This window comes from Rhea pennata, chromosome 4 (assembly GCF_028389875.1).
Source record: "Rhea pennata isolate bPtePen1 chromosome 4, bPtePen1.pri, whole genome shotgun sequence".
NCBI classification, from domain to species: Eukaryota; Metazoa; Chordata; class Aves; order Rheiformes; family Rheidae; genus Rhea; species Rhea pennata.
The window spans coordinates 65,053,619-65,074,130 of NC_084666.1; the positions used below are offsets into that span (position 1 = coordinate 65,053,619).

At 40.0% G+C, this 20,512-nt stretch overlaps 1 protein-coding gene across 1 annotated transcript in view; it reads left to right on the top strand.

Annotated features, from left to right (window-relative positions):
- Positions 1-4,469: 4,469 nt before the first annotated feature.
- Positions 4,470-20,512, top strand: part of PPA2 (inorganic pyrophosphatase 2) — a 35,531-nt gene continuing 19,488 nt past the window's right edge. The window contains exons 1-5 of the mRNA XM_062574910.1: positions 4,470-4,836; positions 6,573-6,637; positions 8,277-8,321; positions 17,084-17,137; positions 19,023-19,142. Coding sequence (XP_062430894.1) covers positions 4,695-4,836; positions 6,573-6,637; positions 8,277-8,321; positions 17,084-17,137; positions 19,023-19,142 — 426 coding nt within the window. The 5' untranslated portion in view covers positions 4,470-4,694. The remainder of the gene's footprint in view (positions 4,837-6,572; positions 6,638-8,276; positions 8,322-17,083; positions 17,138-19,022; positions 19,143-20,512) is intronic.

Sequence of the window (20,512 nt, forward strand, 5' to 3'; positions counted from 1 at the left end):
GATTTGTTCAGGGTTATGGCCGCACAGTTATTTTCTAAGGAAAATAACCTGACTCTGTTGATCAAGTAGATGGCACTGTGATATCAAAGCTAATGAGGAAAGACAAGAAAACGAGTGAGACAGATAAAAGTACAGAAGATGAATCCCGATTACTATTATGTTTTAATGTAAAATAGGGAGTGAAAAAATTACCAAAGAAAAAATGTGGAATTCTTTGAGAATTTTATGCTTGGCAATTCAAAAATCAAGATGGAAACGGAGTCTAAAATTATAGGGCCAAGGCTACTGTGAGCCAGTGGCGAGATTTGCGTTCTAGATTCCTATTTCCAATTATTACTGCTTGCAACTTTGCACCGAAACTTTGTGTGTTTCCAAACAATGTTTTTCAGCTGAATTGGAACATGTTTTTTTTTTTTCTTTTCTCTCAGTCTCTCCTTCTCTTTGTGCATGCGCATGTGTGTGAATGAAAGAAAGAAAGAATGAACAGGGAAGAAGACTATTTGGAGATTTCTGTTTTGTGATGTGCAAGCTTCTTAGAAGCGACAAAGATCAGACTTTTAAAATATTGAAGTTAAGTAACATTTCATGCTTGTGAGTGATTTTTGGTAAGAGTTATGGTGGGTTGGGAATCCTTATTTCACAGGGCTTAAATTGAACTCTGCACAGATGTCTAGGAAGGAAGGAACAGGCACGTACTACAAAGCCTGACTCAGCCCCAGCCTCCTGATCGGTAAATCACTTTCTAGGCATAAGTCCAACCAAAACTAGCGGCATGCCTGCCTGGCTAGCCTCAGCTTTCACTGCCCACTGCAATTAGATTATCAGTGGGTAAGACGAGCACTCTGTGTACCTGATAATGCTGCCTACTCCTAGAGAAGTTAATCTGGCAAGTGAATCCTTATGGGGAGCCTAATGGAAAGCATAGTTAAAAACAAAACTAACAGCTCACAGGGACAATTTATTCAGAAAAAAACCCACAGGGTGTAAACTCGACATCTTCCTATATGTGACAGTGAAATTTAAGACTAGAATCTATTTTTGCTTGAACATAGAAGATCAGTCCCTTCAAACCAATGGGATTGCTTTTATAACTGCTCACTACCGTAAGCAAAGGTCCACAATCTGATCCAAAGTACAGTTTCTTCGGGACAGGAGCCTCTGTCTTTACTCACTTTAGGATGTTAAGTAACATAACCTAATAAACCTTATCCTAGTTACTGAAATGCACAATTTGTTCCTTTTAATTAGATGATTGCTACCATCGGGTATTTGTCAGCACATAAAATGCAGATACTTGTGTGAATAGGCTGTGGATAGACATTCTTTCCAATACCCAGCTGTGCCAATGAAAGAGGTTACTGACTCCAGCAACCTGTCATCCTCTTCCTGCTGGAGACTGTCAGTGCACAGATCTGCAAATAGAGTTGTTCATGCTCCTTAACTCGCTTCAGTCACAAAGCAGCTTGGCTAACTTAGGCCACCTCTTTAAATTGCTTCAGCTAGCCTGTTTTGTTTTGATTTGAGCTAAGGAGCACTGATATGAGCTGATCCACCTATATGCTGGTGGGATAGTGACCTCCAACCAAGCGAGCGCTAACATGCAAGTGCAAGCAGCAACCTATTTCACCAGGGTAGCGGGACTGAGAGGACAGTCATCCTTGGCTGCACTGGCCCTTTGCACAGAGGTAGTTTTCATTCAGCAAACAGAAGGCTGGCAGGAATTGATTCCTCCTGATTAATGGTCTTACAAGCGGTGGAGATACAAGTTATATTACAGCAAAAGTTAATGATAATGATGTGATCACCAGTCAAGAGCAAAGGCACTGAAATAGCATATAGATGTACTAATGAAATTCTTCAAAGCCTTATTAGCTTAAAAGATGAAAATGACTTTTATTCGGGAGGAAGGCATTTTTTTTTAAGATTATTATATAGATAGTTTTCTGCATTTAATTTGCACAGCATTTTCCTGGGCAAAACAGCCACAGTTTCATAATGTATCCAAAATACAAATTTACATGTGCCGTGTGGAGTGCAAACTTACAAAATAAGGATGTCCTTCAGGCTTAGATGATTATAATGCTGTTGAGTTTTTGCTATACTCCAGTGGCATTCTGATGGAATGAGATTCACCTCTGTGCAGAGGGCAAGCATAAAACCTATGCACCATATATGGCCTACCTAAGTCTTATGGACCTAATTCTAATTCTTTTGAAATAAATAGCAATATTTTCATTGTCTTTCAGTGAGAGCTGGTTCAAGGTCAATAAATAAAACTTAATCAGTCCTATACATGCCTTTTCTGGTCCAATCAGAATAATGCTTTTACATTTGGAAGTAAAACACTTGGGAATAAAAAGAACTGAAAAAAAACACTTCGCTAGTAAAAGCCTTAGTAGTTTTGAAGAGTTTGCTTAATGTACATGCTGGAATCAAAACACTCATATGTTCCAACATTCAAGAACCATTAGAACACTAAGAAAATTTATTCTAATAAGGAAGCTGCAGCCTTACCTAAATCTGACTTCAGGAGTACTGTGCCTACTTCTGCCCTGATCTGTGTAATACAAATGTGTAATACTGCCAAATACAATCAAACCTATTCAGGGTTTTATTGTTATTATTATTTCTGTAGTAATAAGGGAATTTTGGAGACCTTAGAGTACTAAAATTTCATGTTCTCTACTCTGGCAGCACTAACAGGGTTTCTGTGTATTTTTCTGCTGTATCACGCACCCTTGCTAGGTGACACGATGGCATCTATTTATGCATCTAAAAAGTGCCTGCACAGAAACTCGTTTATATTTCATACATTTCAAGTGCTTCACAGGTGATTGCCCAGTACAGATGAGAAAGCTTTAGATAAGACTACGTTCACACTGCAAGGCAATGGAGAAATCTGCACTCAGATTTTGTGCATATTACTGGGGCTATAGCTATGTATTTCACCTCCTAGCTTGTCAAGGCAAATAAACATATGGTGGGATCCTTGTGGGATAACATTACACTGAGCTGTAAACTTTACAAGTTTAAAAATATTGTGCATGTGCACATAGTAAGTGACTTTCAAAGGCTTTGAACTTACACAAATTAAATCCAGATTCCAAAAAAGCGGAGGTGGAAGGCTAGGCCTATGGCACATACTCGTTTTTAACCTTCCCAGTTTCAATAGTGGGCTATCTCAAAGTTGTTGTTTTTTTTTTTTTGTTTGTTTGTTTTTAATAATTGGAGAAGTTCCTCTACTTTTTTTTAATGCTTCAAATGAAAAAAACAGTAATTTTCCCCCTTACAAACTCAAAAAAATAAGAACTTCAAAGAGAGACCTCACATCACCCAAATATCTGGTTCAGGAAGTTAACATCTGAAAAACTAAGGTTTGGTGTACTCAGTGAAGAAAGATGCCAACTGCTCTAGTGAAGCACCAACTATTATTTAGCAGCTTCCAGGGAGGTAGGTCATGATCGATCAAGTGGCCTGCTATAGCCTCTCTGTTGTCCTGGAGATGGTCTCCTGCGATAAATTTAGCAAACAACGGCACAAATTAGAGAAAGAGTCAGTAACTTTTTTTTTTTTTTTTTTTTTTAATAGCCCTTTCCATTATCAGGAAAAGTCCACGGGCTGGAGTAGAGCTACTGCTAAGATCTCGAGTGGCAACTTGCACGTTTTGCAGCAGTACGTGGGGAAATTGCGAACGAGGGCATAACAAAAATCTCCTACTCTCATGTAAAAAATTATCATGGGATCTTTACTGTACATGCAAAACAGGCATCCTAATGCTTTTACAACCTCATCTACTAAACAGTTGAGGGGATGAAGAAGTTATGCAATGCTCAAATCTGATGAAAGAGCGTGCCTTGCCTTTCCGCTGCAAGTACTTTACTCCCAGTAACATTTAAAATGGCATCACGCCCTATAAAATAATCGAGGTGACATGTGGTTATCCTGTATAGATCTTCCAGAGTAACTCAGGTCAGCATTAAAACTCAGTCAATATTGATCATTTTTAGAGATGAACAATCAGTAAGACTGGCTTGGGATTTAAGGGATCAGCTAACTACACAACAACAGCAACAAAAATTGCTCTGCCTCAGCTTCCCCAACAATAAAACAGCAGTAATGGTATCTGCCTTTTTCATGAATTAAAAAAGAAAACTCGTGAATAAGAAACACTGCTCCAGGAACTACCACCCACGTTGATGAATAAAATTCATTCAAAACCCTCCTCAGAGATGAACGAAGAGGGACCAGAATTCAAAGCCAAAGGTGTCACAGGAATCAGATCACACGTAGAGGAATAAGCCTGAAGAACAGCTCAACCTGAAAGCAGCTGAGAACCTCCTACACGCATCGGCGGGGCTCAACGTACAAACGCACCCGCCTTCGGGAGCCTTCGGCTACCCCGCGCCGCCCCCGAGGCGCCCCCCGACCGTTACAGCGGCTCCGCGCGCGCGCTGCCGCCGCCGCCATTTTGGGCCCCGCGCCGCTAACGGCCGCGCTCTGCCACAGGCGGCGGCTCCTGCTCGCGCTCCCCCTCCGCAGCGCGTTAAGGAGGGGATAAGGACCGGGCGGGGGCAGCCAGAAGCCTCCCTCCTCCGCTCTCGGCCGTGCGAGGCTGTCCCGGCGGGGCGGGCGCGGGTCAGCGCAGGCCCGGCGGCCGCAGGAAGGGGAGGGAGGCGGCGGTGGCCGTCGCCATCATGCGCGCGCCGCTGGGACTGCTGCGGCTGCTGGCGGCGCGGGGGTGGGGGAGGCCGCCGCGCTGCTGCCTCAGCGCCATGGCCCGCTACGGCACGGAGCAGCGGGGGCGGTCCCACTCGCCCGATTACCGCCTCTACTTTAGTAAGTAGTAGCCCCCCGGGCTCCATAAACCCCTTCCGTCCCCGCCGCTCCCCTGGTGGGGCACGGTGCGGAGGGGGGTGAGTGGGTGCTGCCGGGGCTCCTCAGGAGCCTCCCTCCTGCCTCAGGGGGGCAGTTTGGCGTGGAAACCTCCGGCATTTCCCTGCGAGCTGGCTGTTTCAGGGGATGCTTGGCCTGCTCAGCCCTGGGGGCTGGTGTGCCCTGGACGGCCGTACCCCCAGCCCTGGAAGCCCTCAAGGGCGAGGGGGACCTGCGACCCGAGGGGTGGGAGGCTAAAGCAGTGCCCTCTCCGTGGCAGCTGGGGCCGTGAGGGCCACAGGATGTTTTATGAGGCCAAGGAATGCTTTGACAGCAGGAGCCTCAGCCTGCCTGGCGTAGGGGACCAAAGGAAGTGTGGCCTGCCCCCTGGGCACTTCCCTCCCGAAGTGTCATGGTGACCAGAGGCAGCCATCCGAAATGGGGGTCACCAGCCCTATGCAGCCTGTTCGGCTGGACCTTGGGTGCGTGGGCATAAGGACGTTTCCTAAAATCCAGCAAGAGCTCTTGGTGTGCAGTCTCAGTGTTAAGTGTTTTAGTAACAAAGCTGTCTGTATGGTACTTACTTCACTAGTGCAGGTTTTATGCATCTGAGGTCCACTGGCTTCTCGATGATTTTGAGAGAAATGGTGGTGGCGTGTTTCCTGTCAGTGGTAGCCTGCCAGGACTCGCTTGTGTTCAGTCCCCCAGGGGGTGTCTGTTTGGGAACTCATCAAGAGCAAGTCCATTCAGTGTGTGAGAGCAAGCAGCCTACAATGCAACTTTATCTGGGAGAAACATCTAGGAGACTTTCAGAAGTTACAAAAACAATTGTTGTCCACTCTTCTTTGTTGGGGTGGTCAAAGCGCGAGTCCAAAGCCAAATGAAGTGCATTCTCTGCTTTTCCCTTTACCCTTAAGAGGGACCCAGGCAGAAGAGGAAGTACTTCAGATTTGTGTCAGCGCCTTACATTATTGATAATGCTTCTGTCTACATGCAGATCTCATGCAGAACCTTGGGCTTTTGGCATTTTGAAAGTTTCCCTGTATTTTGAAAAGCTTTGGTGTCTACTCCAGTGAATTCTCTTTTCTCCAGTGGGAGCAAATCGTTGACGTAAAGTCAGATTTCTGCTGATTTTGGAGGACTGGGGTTTCAATTCTAGGGCCTGAGCAGTTATCCCTTCCTTTTTGTATTCTGTTGATCAGTCATGATACACTAGTGGATTTTTATCTTTCTGTTTTGAAATTCAGTTTATGGTGAAGCTATATGGGTAGCATTGCTAGAAACCCAGACAAATTCATTGGTCGCTCATGGAGCTGAGGTTCTCTGGGAATTTTACATCATTCCCCTCCCACCTCCACCACTAATGGCTACGTATTGCCAGGAAAGCGAACAAGAGGAAATAAAAGGATTTTCTTATCTTTGCATAGCTTGTATTGCCAGTTAGTGAGAAGAGAGAAGTGTGCTGTTGACTACCAAAGCAATAATTTTGATTCTAATGAATCCTTGTCAAACAATCATTTTTTTTTGTCCTGAATATAGCTTGTTTTGCAGTCTTTAGAATTAGAGTTCAGAAATAGTTGGGTTGATATGAAGTTGTTGCACACCATGTATTTCTGTAATGCATATTAAGTGTTGGGAATGCAGATGTTTTATGGCATATGTTTAGATTTGTAATGCTACTTTTTTGTTTGTTTTTTCAGAGAATGCAGAGGGTAGATATATTTCTCCATTTCATGACATTCCACTGTTTGCTGAATCTAAAGAAGTATGTATTTATGCCTTGAAATACAATCTGCTTCTAAAATGATAGTGTTTGTGTTGGTACTGTTTAGGTAAAAGTGTACTTTTATTTTTCTCCAGCTAGTACTCTCTGAGTTCAGTAACGTGTAGTGAAACATAATGATAACCGTTTAAGCAACGGTTCCTAAATTTCTTAAGACTCCAAGTGATGGGAGAGAAAAAGACCTCTTCCTGTATCTTGTGGTAATTCTTTGTTTAAAGTTTGTGTTCATGTGCTCTAGAATTCATTTTTCTACCATTACTCCTTTAAAATGACATTTTTCTGTATCTGCAATTAAATTTGTGCATTTCCTTACTGTGGGAGAGGTATAGCATGTACTTATGTGACTTACGGTGTATTTCTTTAATTCCCCAAAGGAGCATTGTAATTGGAAGACAACAATAATGCCCAAGAGAAAAGTGGTAATCGCACCTTTGGAGAATTATAAGGCGTGAGGTGCAGCTGAGTGCTTTCACGTCTTGTTAGCCATACTCCCTGGAGTTTCATTACAGCAATAATGAAACGCCTGTTTTATATGTCACCGGTGGGAACTGCAAGCCTTTGGTTTAGGCTTAGGTTTGCTTATTATGGTATACTTGTTGCACAAACAGATTGGGAGGATTTCAGCCGTTGTCTTGATTTGTTGCTGGGGCCCTTTGGATGATACAAATGATGAGAAAAGTCAACAGGTCTAACGTATATTCAGATTGAAACTTTTGAACTAATGAATCAAGTCTCTTGAATTATTTAAAGTGAGAGCTTAAAAATATACCTGAAACTGTTTGAGCAGGAAGCGTAAGCATGCTAGTCAAGGGAAGAGGAATGCGTTATTCAGACTCACATTGATAAGATGCCTGGTGCAGTTGGTACTATTGCTAGAAAACTAAAAGTCATTTTCACCCATGCATTCCATGGGGGCCTTGTTGTCCCTGGATCCAGAATTTAAGGTTTAGAGAGAGAGACGATGGAAATTTTATAGATTGGTAGGACATTGCTGTTCCATAATATAATTATGGAGAGCCTTTCACTTTGGCTACTTCAACATGGGAAGAATTTTCTGCAAAATATAGGGACTAGTGGGAGGAGAAGGGAAGGGAATCATTAGAAAGATCTATATTGATTTTACTTTCTGTGTAAGAGGAGAAGGTAAGGAGTTGTATGTTGTGTTTTTTCCCTCCTCTGATCTAAGCTTTGTGGGCTTTCTTTAATGATGGATAACTCCAGACTTATTTTCAATTTTGCTTTTCAGTTTTGCTTTTCATCTTTTTCAAGTGAACAGGAAGATGATTCTGTTTTTTTTTTTTTTTTTTTTTTTTTTTTTTTTTTTTTTTTTTTTTAACTAATTGAGGACAGGCATAAACTGCTGCTTAAAAACTTGTGCAGCAGGGAAAAAAAATGGATGTTTCCCCATCCATTTTTATTTTCTTCTGTTAACATCTGGAAGGTTATAATTTCATAATCAAAGAGACTGACCACATATTTTTAAAAGTAGTAGTTTAGGCCCTTATACTCGGACAACGATGTTTCAATTGCATTTAAAACTAGTACTATCCATATTTATATGAATAAGTTCTTCCTCTCTAATGTTCTTCATACACTTTTTTTCTTCGCTCTTTTCTTATAGGATAAAGAGATTCCAGCAAAGAGATCAAAGACTACTGGAAGTGAGGTACTGCCAAGATACATATTTTAGTTAAATGTGACTTTGCTGTTCTCTGCTTGTAATAGACCAGCTCTAACAGCATTTCCAGTCATGGTGGACAAAAAGAGCTATGTCTTTCACTGAGTATGGTTAACACATCTTCAAATGCAAGTGTTTTAGGAGGAGAAAGCTTAAAGGGATTTAATATTCTCCTCTTTGAATGGGCCAGGAATGTCAGTATTTTTTTTTTCTTTATTCGTCAAGACATTCTCTAAGACAAATACTCTTTACCACTCCCTGAAAGGTTCATTATGGTTATTGCAAAGTTCATACATTATCTTTTTTCCTATTACATTCAGAAACATTTGCAAAGAAAGCTCCCATAATGAAATATACATTATGCTTTGACTGTGGGGTGATATTTTGTTTATACAAAACTTTGGAGATCTAGCTGGGGCAGAAATTAGACTTACAGTCTGTTGTTTAAACCTTTTCTTTTGTCCTTTTCTCATCTGGAAAATCCAAAGGAGAGAAGATCACATGTACTAATGCTTTGGAATTAGCTGGTAACAAAGCTAAACCTAACAGAAGCCCCCCAAAACATGGAAGATCTGCTGTCTTTTTCTGTGAAACAAGATTTGATTATGCAAGTGTGTTGTTTACAATGCATAGCATTTTTTGCAATGCTTTCCTTGGCACAGGCATACATCAAAAATTGAGTAGAAAAAATGAAAGAGAAAAATGAAATAAAACTATATTTTAAGACCGTGATGGTTCTTTCACCCCTCAGAACTTGGCTGCTAGAGATGAGGTTTCATGCCATCTATATAAGCATCTTAATGTCTATTGGACTTCCCAGAATCTTCTTAACACTTGTTTGATCAGTTGTATTGTAAAACTGCAGCTACCCATGTCCTGTGACAGAACTGTCCTAGTTGTCTGGGTTCAGATTTGCAACTAGTGTGTAATATACTGGTTCTTTTGCTGTATACCTGTCCCCATGCAATCCTGCAGTCAGGCATTAAATGTATTTCCTCTTCCTTTACCTTGTGATTCATTTAGGCTACAATGCCTAGATAACACTATTTAGACTTCCTGGTTATTTGGTAGATGTAGAGTTATGCCTAAAAGGTGAATTGTAGAAGAAAAAGAGTATGGCTGTTGAGACACTGTAACATGAGTTCTTAATTACTGGTCTTGCTGGAAATCAAGTATTATGTTTCTTATCTGCTTATAAATACTGTGACGATATCTGTGAGCTTTGAAGATGCAAAACCTGTTCTATGCATGGTCTAAAACTGTTCAAAACCGCTTTTGCATGTGTAGTGGAAAGCATGATAGCTTGTTTAAAACCATGTTTGTAGTTCCATTTTTCTTTATCTCTGGGTCATTCGGGGGCAGGGGAAACCAAGCGAGGCTGAGCAGCTCTTGCCCTCTGGGCCAGTGGAGACCCCAGGCTGCTTCACATAACTTCTGCTGTAAGTGTGCTGTAGACTGTGGTTTAATAAAACCACAGAAAAAGAGCAAAGGAAGCTGTACTTTCCGATCTTTGTGGGCACGCGATGTGAGCAAGCAAACGAATGTGTAGACTGTAGGCTTCCCAACCATGCTTGGTTTTTACTTAGATGGTGAAATACGAGAAGGCAGATAATTTAGAAAACACATTTTTCTTCTTTCAGAGCTGGGGAGAAGAGAGAAAATAGAGGGGTCTTTGTGTTCAGGAAAGTAGTGTTCCTTCTTTTTACACTGGGTTCTTCAGCGGCTCTCCTCATCTTGGCCTGGTGAGAAATGCATCTCTGCATTTAGGGGAAGAAGGTGTAATCAAGAGAGAAGGGAGAAATGGGGAATTTAATGCTATTTATTGGTTTATAAAGACCTTTGAAGCAATGTACTCCTTACTGTCCTCTAGGCATGCAAAAGGTACTGTTAATATCTTGTGTTCAGTAGATTCTTGCACTGAACTTGGCCAAGATTCAAAGGTGCCTATGATCACAGCCACATCCTTAAAACTTAGGCTTTTAGAATAGTGATTATTTTTTAGTCTCCACAAGTGAATGGCCCCTTAAAAATATGTGTTAAATTATGCAAAAAATCTTTTTTATAAGATGGCAGTTTATCTATGGAAAATGAAGATAATTTTGCATGTGTCTCTTCAGTCTATCTGATCTATTTCAAATTGTTCTTGGCATTTATGATAAGAAAGAAGGTTTCAAAATCAGGAGTTTCAGCTTTCAACATTAATGGGATAGGGGAGCACACATTTTAGAAATCTGTATGTTAGCTGGTTTGCAATTTCAGCTTGTCTTAGTTCTAAGGGAAAAGTGGCATTACTGTTCTCAGTAGTGCAGCCATTTTTTGCAGCATTGTAGACCTCCCCAAAATCGCAATTAAATCTGGCTTTGCAGCTGCTGTTGACAACTAATCTTTTGGCTTTCATGGATGTTTTTCAACTGTGTGAAGACTTGAGAGAAGCTATCTTCAGGAAGGAACTATGTTGGAAGAAATCATATTTAGCCTTAGTCTCAAATTATTGCCGGTTTGCAATCTGAACCTCAGCTTTGTCTTAAGCATTGAAAGCACTCAAAATCCACTCTTGCCCAAATAAATCTCTATGAAAGGCATCAAAAGTTTCACATCTCTGTCTGGGAGAGTGGATGTTGTCCCTGTGATTACAGTGAAAACTCTGTTGGAGACTGATTGTTGAATATGGTCTCAGAGCCAGGTGGCAGGAAGAAGGTTCCAAGAGGTCATTGCTGCCTTTTCAAGATGTGTTTCTTCCCTGCTGTACTGAAAAGGTTTCTAATCCCCTTGTCATTATACGTGTCTTTGGTGAAATGTTCGCATATCAGTTCATTCAGAGGACTCAGGTGTTCTTGAATACAAGGTTTTATTTAAAATGTTGGCCTTAGTAAGGAATCTGTCCATGCATGTCAAGATTATCCTCCTTTAACTTGCAGAGACCCACAAGAGCAGTTTAAAAAAAAAAAAAAAAAAAAAAAAAGGCGGTAGGGGGAGGAAGAAAGAAACAGGACAGCTTTTGTTTTGTTGTGTCCTGTGGATTGCACAATACTGCAATGCCCTTGTGGACTTGAGTTGAATTCCCTCTGTCAGGCGAAAACTTCTGATAAATAAGCCAGTCACATGAGATATAAGGGGTCATCAGAGTGGGCAAGCAGTCTGAATAGGTGATCTGATAGAGGGCCTCATGCTTGGAACAGAGTTCAAAACTGTGGTGTTGGAGTTGTCTTATGATTAAGTCAGTACATTTCATGAGGGGGGAAAGCTGGCAACTGGCAATGTTTTCCATATACTACAGGTGCAAATTTTGTAACCTATGTTAACTACAGCCTCTGTAGCCTTCTGCAGTCATGTTGGACCCCTTTTCAGAAATTGTCACCCAGACTGTAATGAGTCCATTACATATGCAGTAACATGTTCCAAATTTTTGCCCATCAGTGGAGGTTTCATCCTGATACATGAACTTGAGTCTTTTTTAATCGATCTATCATAAATCTTGCTTTGCGCTCATGTAGATTAGCAAATGCTGAGAAGGACGGAAGTAATCTTCACTCAGCAATCGGGTTAGTATCTATTGGAGTAGAGATATTTTGCTGAGAAAGCTGTATCAGTGATTTGATTGAACTTAACTTCAAAGAAACAATTTCTTAAAACTTGAGAAAGTCAGTGTTTCATTTTCATCCATGTCAAAGCTATGCTGAGTAATTTCATGAGTTAATATGTCCAGTAACTAGTTTATCTCTTAAGTGAGTGTGCCTGACACTATTTCTAGGACGCTTGTGGGTTAAAACTCTTCCATAGTATTCTTGATTTCCTTTCCAGTGCAATATGAGGGAAGTACAGCAGGAAAAGGCTGTAGGCATTTTGTGTATGCTGGGCACTGCACGCCGCCTTGAACCCCTCCCACCCCCACGCACACACCCATGTGGCCTGTTAATTTGTATTGGAAAACTTCCATTGACTTCTCTTTTAGGCAAAGAGTATTTGGTCTCCAGATGTTACTGGCATCTGTTTTGATGTTTTCTTAGGCAAATAGGCAAATACCTTGTAGCAAGTGTTAGGTTGGGAATGGGACTCATGTTATAAGCAAGCCCCTCTCTGTTTATTTCTGGTTGAATTTCATGACAGTGCTTCTTTTCATCCCCCCCCCCTTTCTCTGCCCCCCCCACTTTTAAACTTCTGTTATTGAAGGCGTTGTTCTTTGTTCAGACTGCTGGTGGACTGCAGCTCATCCTTTTCATTCTCATTAGTCCTCAAGTGCATGCTGCTGTATTCAGTTGATGGCTGGTGAGAATCTCTGTAAGATTGCAAATGAGCAGACAGAAAAGAAATGGAAATGGTAGCTGCTTTTTTTTTTTTTTTTCTGTGTCTTGTGAGTTCAGAGCTTCTCAGTGAGGAGGGTCAGCAGCTCTCAAATGCTGTCTCTAATGCTTTATTTTTTTTTTTTTTCTGAAAGCACTCTACTGTAAAAATGACTAAAGTAATTGTAAGCTTCAGCGTACCTCCTATCCCCCTCATGCAAGGGTGATGGTGAATGGCAATCAGGACTTAAAAAGTGGCGATGTTTGTCATTTTAAGAAATCTTACTGACTTTCTGTTCCTCGTTTTGTATCTTTTTCTGCCTCTCATTTTGTCACTTCCCTTGCTCTGTACAAGTTGCTCTAGTTTTGCTTCAAACTTACTGAACCTTCAGAGTTGAGCATTACCTGTTGCAACCTTTGTGCAAAATCATACCTGTTCAAAACCCTCCCCTCAAATGCACCAGCTCAAGAGCTTGGGAAGACTGAGAAGGGAAGTGGTTGAATGAGAAAGGGGAAAGTTAGGCAGGCAAGAAAGAAAATTCCCACAAATGGATTCCCATTCCATTTGTGGGAATGGGAATCCAGAAAGGTTGCAGAAATGGAAGAATGTGAGAAATATGCTTTGCTTAGGTCTATTGGCCTGTGATACTCAGGTTTGTGATAGCATATCCTGATCTGAATGAGCTGTCTTTTGTAAGAATCTGTACAGGTAGAGCCAGCAGTTATCTTTGGCCATTGGTCTTAGCAGAGAGAATGCTGACTCATGGCTTACCTAGATTCAGCAATCTATATTTTCTTTGCTTTTCTGAATATTTGCTGTATGAGCATCTTGAAGTGTATTCCTTTCTAGCTCTCTGTGATTTAAAAAAAAACAAAGCTGCTCTTTTTGTCCATGTGAAATGACATCAGCAAAAGTGATATTAGAATAAATTAAAAATGATATCCAGTTAAAGTGGAATGCAATAAATTGCTGAGCCTTGCTGCAGGAAGCGCCCTGGTAAAGCAAACACTTACCTTCTCTGTATGTTCCCATATGGTAAAGTTACACTGTAGTTCTTTGGAAGTCCTTACTGTTTAAAGGTATTGTTTGTTCCTTGTAATGTCATTTGTTGCCTACTTTCATACTTGGTTTTAGGATTTAAGAAATAAACTTTTAAGTTCCATTGAGCAATTTTTTTTATTCATTACCTCCTCGGTATACTTGTCTAATAGAGCGTAAGTGTCTGCCTTCTGTTCACATTAACCCTAAGTCAATAAAGCTATATAATATTTTGAGTTGAAAGTCCTTCAGGGCTCTGCTAGGTCTCTTCCCCTAGCTGTTAGGGTCTGTCTCTTTTTCTGAATCTAGGAAACTATTTCATCTTTTCTTTCATGCTCCAGGATACTGTCCCTCTGAAGAAACCATCAGCCAGCAAGGTCAGCATGAGAGTAGCCTGCAGGAACTACTTTGGCCTGTTCCACAGTCTGCCTTCAGGAAGTGAAGTCCCTTCTGGATTAGGTTCTTGTAGTGTTCAATTTAGTCTTGACTTCTGGCAAGCGGTTATCTCATAGGCAGGCCTATTGATTGCCATCATACTGAGGCTGTTAAATGGTAAACTAATTTACTAGATAGCTGGTAGTTATTTGGAAGACTATCTTTTTGTCATTATTCTAGACAGTTCTTATTCCTGGCAGAGGTTTATGACTCTGGAAAGAGCACATATGCCAACACTGGATTCACTGCCTAACAGAACTGTTAGGGGGGAGAAACTTTAAAGAGGGTAAGAAAGGTCTGGGAGCTACCCAAAGCACATAGCTGATCTCTCATGAAAGGGCAACTTTGGAGTTTTCCTCTTCTTCCTACAGAAGGTGTGTCAAATGGGCTGTTGGAGCAATCTTACCGTTACTTCAGGGGGGTAGAAATTGAGTTTTTGGTGAGATGGGATTTTTGTTTTAATAATTAAAAATATCAAGGTCATTGCCTGGGTAAAAGTAATCACTCAATAGCATCTGCAGGTGGTAATCTAGGGAGACACATGGTGTCTGACATTTGCATTTCTGTTTGCAGCTGAGGTGAGGACTGTTTTGCAGCAAAGATCCCAGGGCTGAACATTCAAGTGGACAGAAGAAATAAGCGTGGGAAATAAGAATGGTGGAAAAATCTTCGGGTGTTGCTTAGGCAAGGAACAAGGAAAGGAAACGACAGGAAAGAAGGGGGGAAAAACAAAGATAGAAATATACGTTTCTGTTTCCAGCTGTCAGACTATCTAATATGTGCTCTCCTTTCCACTCCAGTGAATCCTGCCTCATCACTGTGAAAATCTGATTGTCCTATAAATAAACTTTTTATTTTTAAATGTAAGCACTGCATGAAGTTATTAATCTCTTGTAAACGCCTGTGGCAGCTTAACATTAGAGAGAGTACTTTGGGGTTTTTTTGCATATGAATTAATCTGTCAGGCTGTCACATTTAAGACTCTTGGCAAATCACTTTTGACTGATACCACAAATTATAAAGCCCTAGTCTTAAAGCTCAGTTAAATGCAAATGATTCTTTGTGAGAAAAGCATTATATGTACTTCAGTGTAGCTATCGTCTAGCCATGAGAGTTGTTCTTGTGAAAACCCCGACTAACTTCTAACCAATGAAAGTTCAAAACTAACATTTGCAGGTTCTTGAGGCCATTGCACTAGATACAGTTAGGCAAATATGTAGTGGCATCTCTCACAACAAAAACATAGGAATATGGTGGAGAGGAAGACACTGAGTATCATTCCAGGAGTAGTCTAAGTTTTTTGCCTATAGCTACCAATTTGGAACACTTGCTGGCGGTTCCCGTAGAGCTACTTGTCAGCATTGGCTTTCCAATGCTGAGAAGTCTTTTTTCCCAGATGTTTTTCAGATATGCAAACTTTATTTGGCTTCCTTACCTGCTGCACACCCCTTTGGCATCTGCTTCCTTAGTGTAGACATCTTTGAGCTCTGTTTCCAGTTACTGCTCTATTTCAGCTATTCTTATATGTAAGGGCTACCTTATGAAACTGATCTGAAGCACCTTTCTTCCTCCCCTTCCTCCTTTTTTCCTTGTTTGATATATTTGATACCACTGATTATAGTATGTAGACAATACTTATAGATGACAAAATTTAAAAAGATGTTCTAGGAATTCAGTGTTTATCAGGATTGTACATAGCTTGTTATCTTATGGGAAAAACAGTGAGTGATAGCTGAGACTTTTTCTTTGCCTTGTTATGTCTTACCAGGTTTTGAGGAGAGGAGGATAGTTCATAGAACCATTGGCATGACTTTTGTTAGACTGTGACATAGTCCCTGGCAGTGGTATTGGTTTGCTGTAAATGCAGGTTACAAAGAGCAAAAGCATAAGAATTTAAGTGAGTGTTAGTGCCTTAATTGCAATGGAGCTAAAGAGTCTATACAACTTTTCTGTTGCTTTGGCCTTGTATTTCTCAAATTTCTTTAAAAATATAGTGTATCCTTTCTTGACTGTTGCTTTTTTAATACCAACATTTTTCATACCAGTACTTCCTTGGCTGTAGTGAGTTGTCACAGTACCTGGGTAATGTAATATTTTGGGGTTGTTTTAGTAATCTTGGAGAAAATAGATTTTAGGTGTTGCTGGATAGATTGGACTAGTGACCGGATTTTGATTAATACTCTATCCTCCCTTGTAGTGCTTAACTTTGTTTAGGTAGAAGAAACCTTGCAACAGATAGCTGCTCAAATAGTTCTTCTCTTTGGAAAATGTCACTTTATCCTCTCCAGTAAGAGTTTAGACTCTTTTTTTTTTTTTTCCTCCCCTAAAAGCCTGAAAGCTTACTTGCTTTTGTTTTTAGTTTTTGTTTGTTTGTTTATTTCTTTTTTTCCTTAAAACTGTTTTCAGTTGGTTTCTGGTGGGAAAAAGACTGATGGAAACATTAGATGTCTGTGTGCAGGTCCTTTCTCCGCTATCACTTTTGAATTCATTTTGGCTCCTTTTAGTTAGATTTGATTGAGAATCAGGTATCTCACTGGTTGGTTATATTGTAAGTTTGTTTTTAAGAATGTATGAGACTGAAGAGGAAATCCTGAAATAGGGGGAAAAAGCACTCTTTCCAGTGTTTGAGGGAAACTTTCTCATAAAAAGATGCAGTCCTCTTTGGCTAGTAGATCAACACTGTCTTGTAGTATATCATTCCACAGGCTTATTAAACAAGAAGTATGGTGTTGAGATTAGAATAAAAAGCATCATGTGGATTTCCCCATCTTGTAGTTGTTCATCTTCTCAAAGAGGGAGGGAAAAGGAGGAGGGGCTGAGGAGATTGAATATCATTGTGAGGAACTGGTGACTAATTGTACTTAGCAAAATAAAAGCAGATGAAATGGATTTGACATGCGCTGTAGCTAAATATAGAGGAGAGAATTTGTCTTGCTGCAGAGTATTAATTATCAAGTGGACTTTTGTTTCAGATTCTTTCATTGTTTTTATTTTAGGTACTCTTTAATATGATTGTAGAAGTGCCTCGTTGGACAAACGCAAAAATGGAGGTAATTAAGAAAAAAAAATCCTTGAATATTTATGAAAGCTGTGGCAACTTGATCTATTACAGTATTTCAGAGTTTAATCAGAATGTAGGATACCCTTAATACATAAAGTGTTCTTTGTTAAAATATTTATTTGAAGTTGTGCATACAGAAATTTTCCTCATGGTTAAATAAAATGCTAAGGTTCTGATTTTGTTTCCTTTCTGCAGATGAGCAATGACTCTCTACAGCCCTCTGACTACAGAGTGCAGAATACCTGCAACAGGGTCCTAGAGTGTTGGGTTCAGGATATTGTCCTACATTTATTCTGACGCCTGCTTGCTCATCTAACATTCAGTTCAGAGGATTTAGTTCCTCTCATTTCTGCTGTATAAATGATAGTGTGCTAGGCCAAGTCCTGGCAAATGGAATGGCAAGTGAAAAGTTGTTTTCTTGTGACAAAAAATACTTGGAGAGTTCACTGGTTGAAAGTACTTGCTCCTGCCAGGAGATAGCCTGTAAGTAGAGTTTACAGGATTGTTCCTCTACTGTTAAAATACAGAAGCTGAGTAATGTGTAGTCTGTGGTGCTGATAAAACAACAGGTCTTACTAGGGTTTTTCCTGTGTTTTCTAACATTTGTATTAATTTTAGGGATGTTTATTGGATGCGTTTAAGGAAGTTGGTTGAGCTGTTAACTCTTGATTACTAAAAACACCAAAAAGAACTTCTCCAAGCTATTATTTTAGAATTTTGTTATATTCTTTCTGTGATGCTGGAATACCATTTGAACTGTTTACCAACTCGGCGGCTGTTCTAGAAATCGAGTTATCTTGGAAAACTAGCTTGTATTTTTAAGATGATGTCTTACTGTGGAAGCTGAGTTTCCTTTCTCAGAGTTCACCTTTACCCCTGCTATTTGAAGTCTTTGCTTAAAGCTCAGGGTGTTCTCTTGCAGGTAGAATCTATTGTGAGACTAGAAATGTGTGAACCTGGACCTCAGCTCTTGGGGAGGATTTGCTTGTTTGTGTGCTTTTGAGAGTATGGTATGATCCAAAAAAGTGCAATTCCTTTGGGTTAACTTTGGTGGTGTTCGTAACCAAAGTACGAAGCTGTGAACCGCCTGAGCCAGTCCATGCTCATAGCCTGTGACAAATATGAGGCCATTCAGATGAGTGTTCTTGAGTAACAGCCAAAATAACATGAATTGTGCTGTAGTGTTGGAGTGGTAAAAGAATGGTTACAGTGAATTAGCTAATGTACGGTTTCAGTGGTGGATGATGTCCATGATAAACTGTTCTGCAATAATTGATTTAGTCCTTATGTGAATGCTCCTTTGGGAGTAGAAATGTCTTCTCCTAATGCAGTTTTCCAAAGTTGCATGAATTTGGTGTTTGGTGGCTATGCACAACTAGTCCTTACTTAGAAGGATTTGTGTGCTGAGAGGTGATGTAGAGAGAGAATGTGTGCACTAGGAAAGCAAGGAGTGGGGAGTGAGAAGACGATGAAACACTTCTGCAATGGCTGTCAGAGACCGTGTTTGAAGAACTCATGCTACCATTTATATCTCTGAACTTGTCTCATAAAGTACACGAGCTTCTAACTTAAGTTCCCTTCAGTATTTATGCTTGACCATGACAGTCTCCGTACAAATTTATGACTTTCTTTTCTAGATTCATTTTTTTTCTTCCTTGCATACTTCACAACATTATTTAAAACCTTAATAAGTTGCTATTTGAATGTGACCCTTGAGATTTACAGTGAGGCCATCACACTTTTAATACTCCTCAAACCACAAACACATACTCCCAGATGGAGCTTTCTAACTGGTTGGGTACAGAATGAATTGCTTTGTATTTTACAGTTCTCTCTTTCTCTCTCTCTCTCTGCGTCTTTCACGATCTGCTTAGATTGCCACTGAGGAGCCATTGAATCCCATTAAACAAGATATAAAGAAAGGCAAGCTTCGATATGTTGCAAATATCTTTCCTCACAAGGGTTATATATGGAATTATGGTGCCCTCCCTCAGGTAACATTTTTTTATAATGGTGAAACTTTTCTGTCTTCTAAGTAAATTGCCTTGTAAATCTTGAATACTACCTGAATGCAAATCAGTTGGAATAAGGGTGTCTCTGTTTGATAGATTTGTAAATTAGATTTTTTTTTAATGTAGAGCTTTATTGTGGCCATAAATTTTGATCAGAATTTGGATGTGAGTGTAGATAAGCACTCTGTTTCAGGAAGGAGTTAAATAATCCAGGAATTTAGAACTTCCACTGTCTGCCTCTTTGTATTGTAGTGACAGAATTAAATTGTTGTGGTCTGCCATTCAAGAATACTTTGTCAAGTAGTGCTTTCCTGTTTAAACAAGGCATTCTTAAACTCATTTAAGCTCTTTTTTTGTTGCAGTGTAAATGTTAATTGGGATTTCTGAGTATCAAAAAACAAGAATTCAAGAGCTATTCTTTTTCAGATTAAACCCCAACTGCCTGGTTTAACTTTCTTGCGAACTATGAGACTTTTCTGATCATAACACACTTAAGATTTTCCATTTTAGCCCTGAAAAAAAAACAGCTAATGACAGAAATTTTGAATATAATGGAAGTTTATAAACTTGGTTATTTCATTTCTGTGAATAACACGTTGATGTTCAATTAGTATTGAAAAACCCGATAGAGCCAGAAAGGGTAACTTGTTGTCTGTAGAGTGATGGATTATTACTCCTGAAAATATGCTAATATATGTAATCCTTGACGGGGAGATGCTGTGGTAGGTGGTGGAGTATGGCAATAAAGTTCATATCCAGTCAGCCGTCCCAGTAGGAAAAGTTTCTAATTAGAGAAATAGTTAGGAACCAACAGTTTCATTTAATGTTTGGAAATTTGTTTGTACTTTAGAACAGAGCCAAAATTAAACATTGGAACATTTGCATGTGTAAATGAGGTAGTTTGAACTGATGACACTTTCCCCAGGCGGTAGGTTCAACTCCCCCTGTTACCTTGTGAGTCAGAGGGCTGGAGGTAATTTTCATTATTCTTTTCTGTAATAACTTTAAAAGATCACTTGGATCATTACACCTGCAATTGTCAAAGTCTAGACAATACTCCGGATTCTTAGTAGCAGCTGTCACAAACTCTGAGACTGATCCAGTTAAATGTCTCCATTATCACAGAAAGATTTGTCATCAAAATCAGCAGTTGCCAGAAGTTTAGCTGTGGTATATGGCTAAAAGATACATATTTGCTGCAGATTTTACTGGCATTGCTATTTTATGCTGTGGAACAGAGAAGGAAAAAAAGACAGTAGGACTGTCATTATTTCAGGAGCTGCTGCAATATAGTCTGGAGGTCACTGCGTTCCTAGTTAACCATCCATCTGTCCTTATGAAAGCTACTTGAG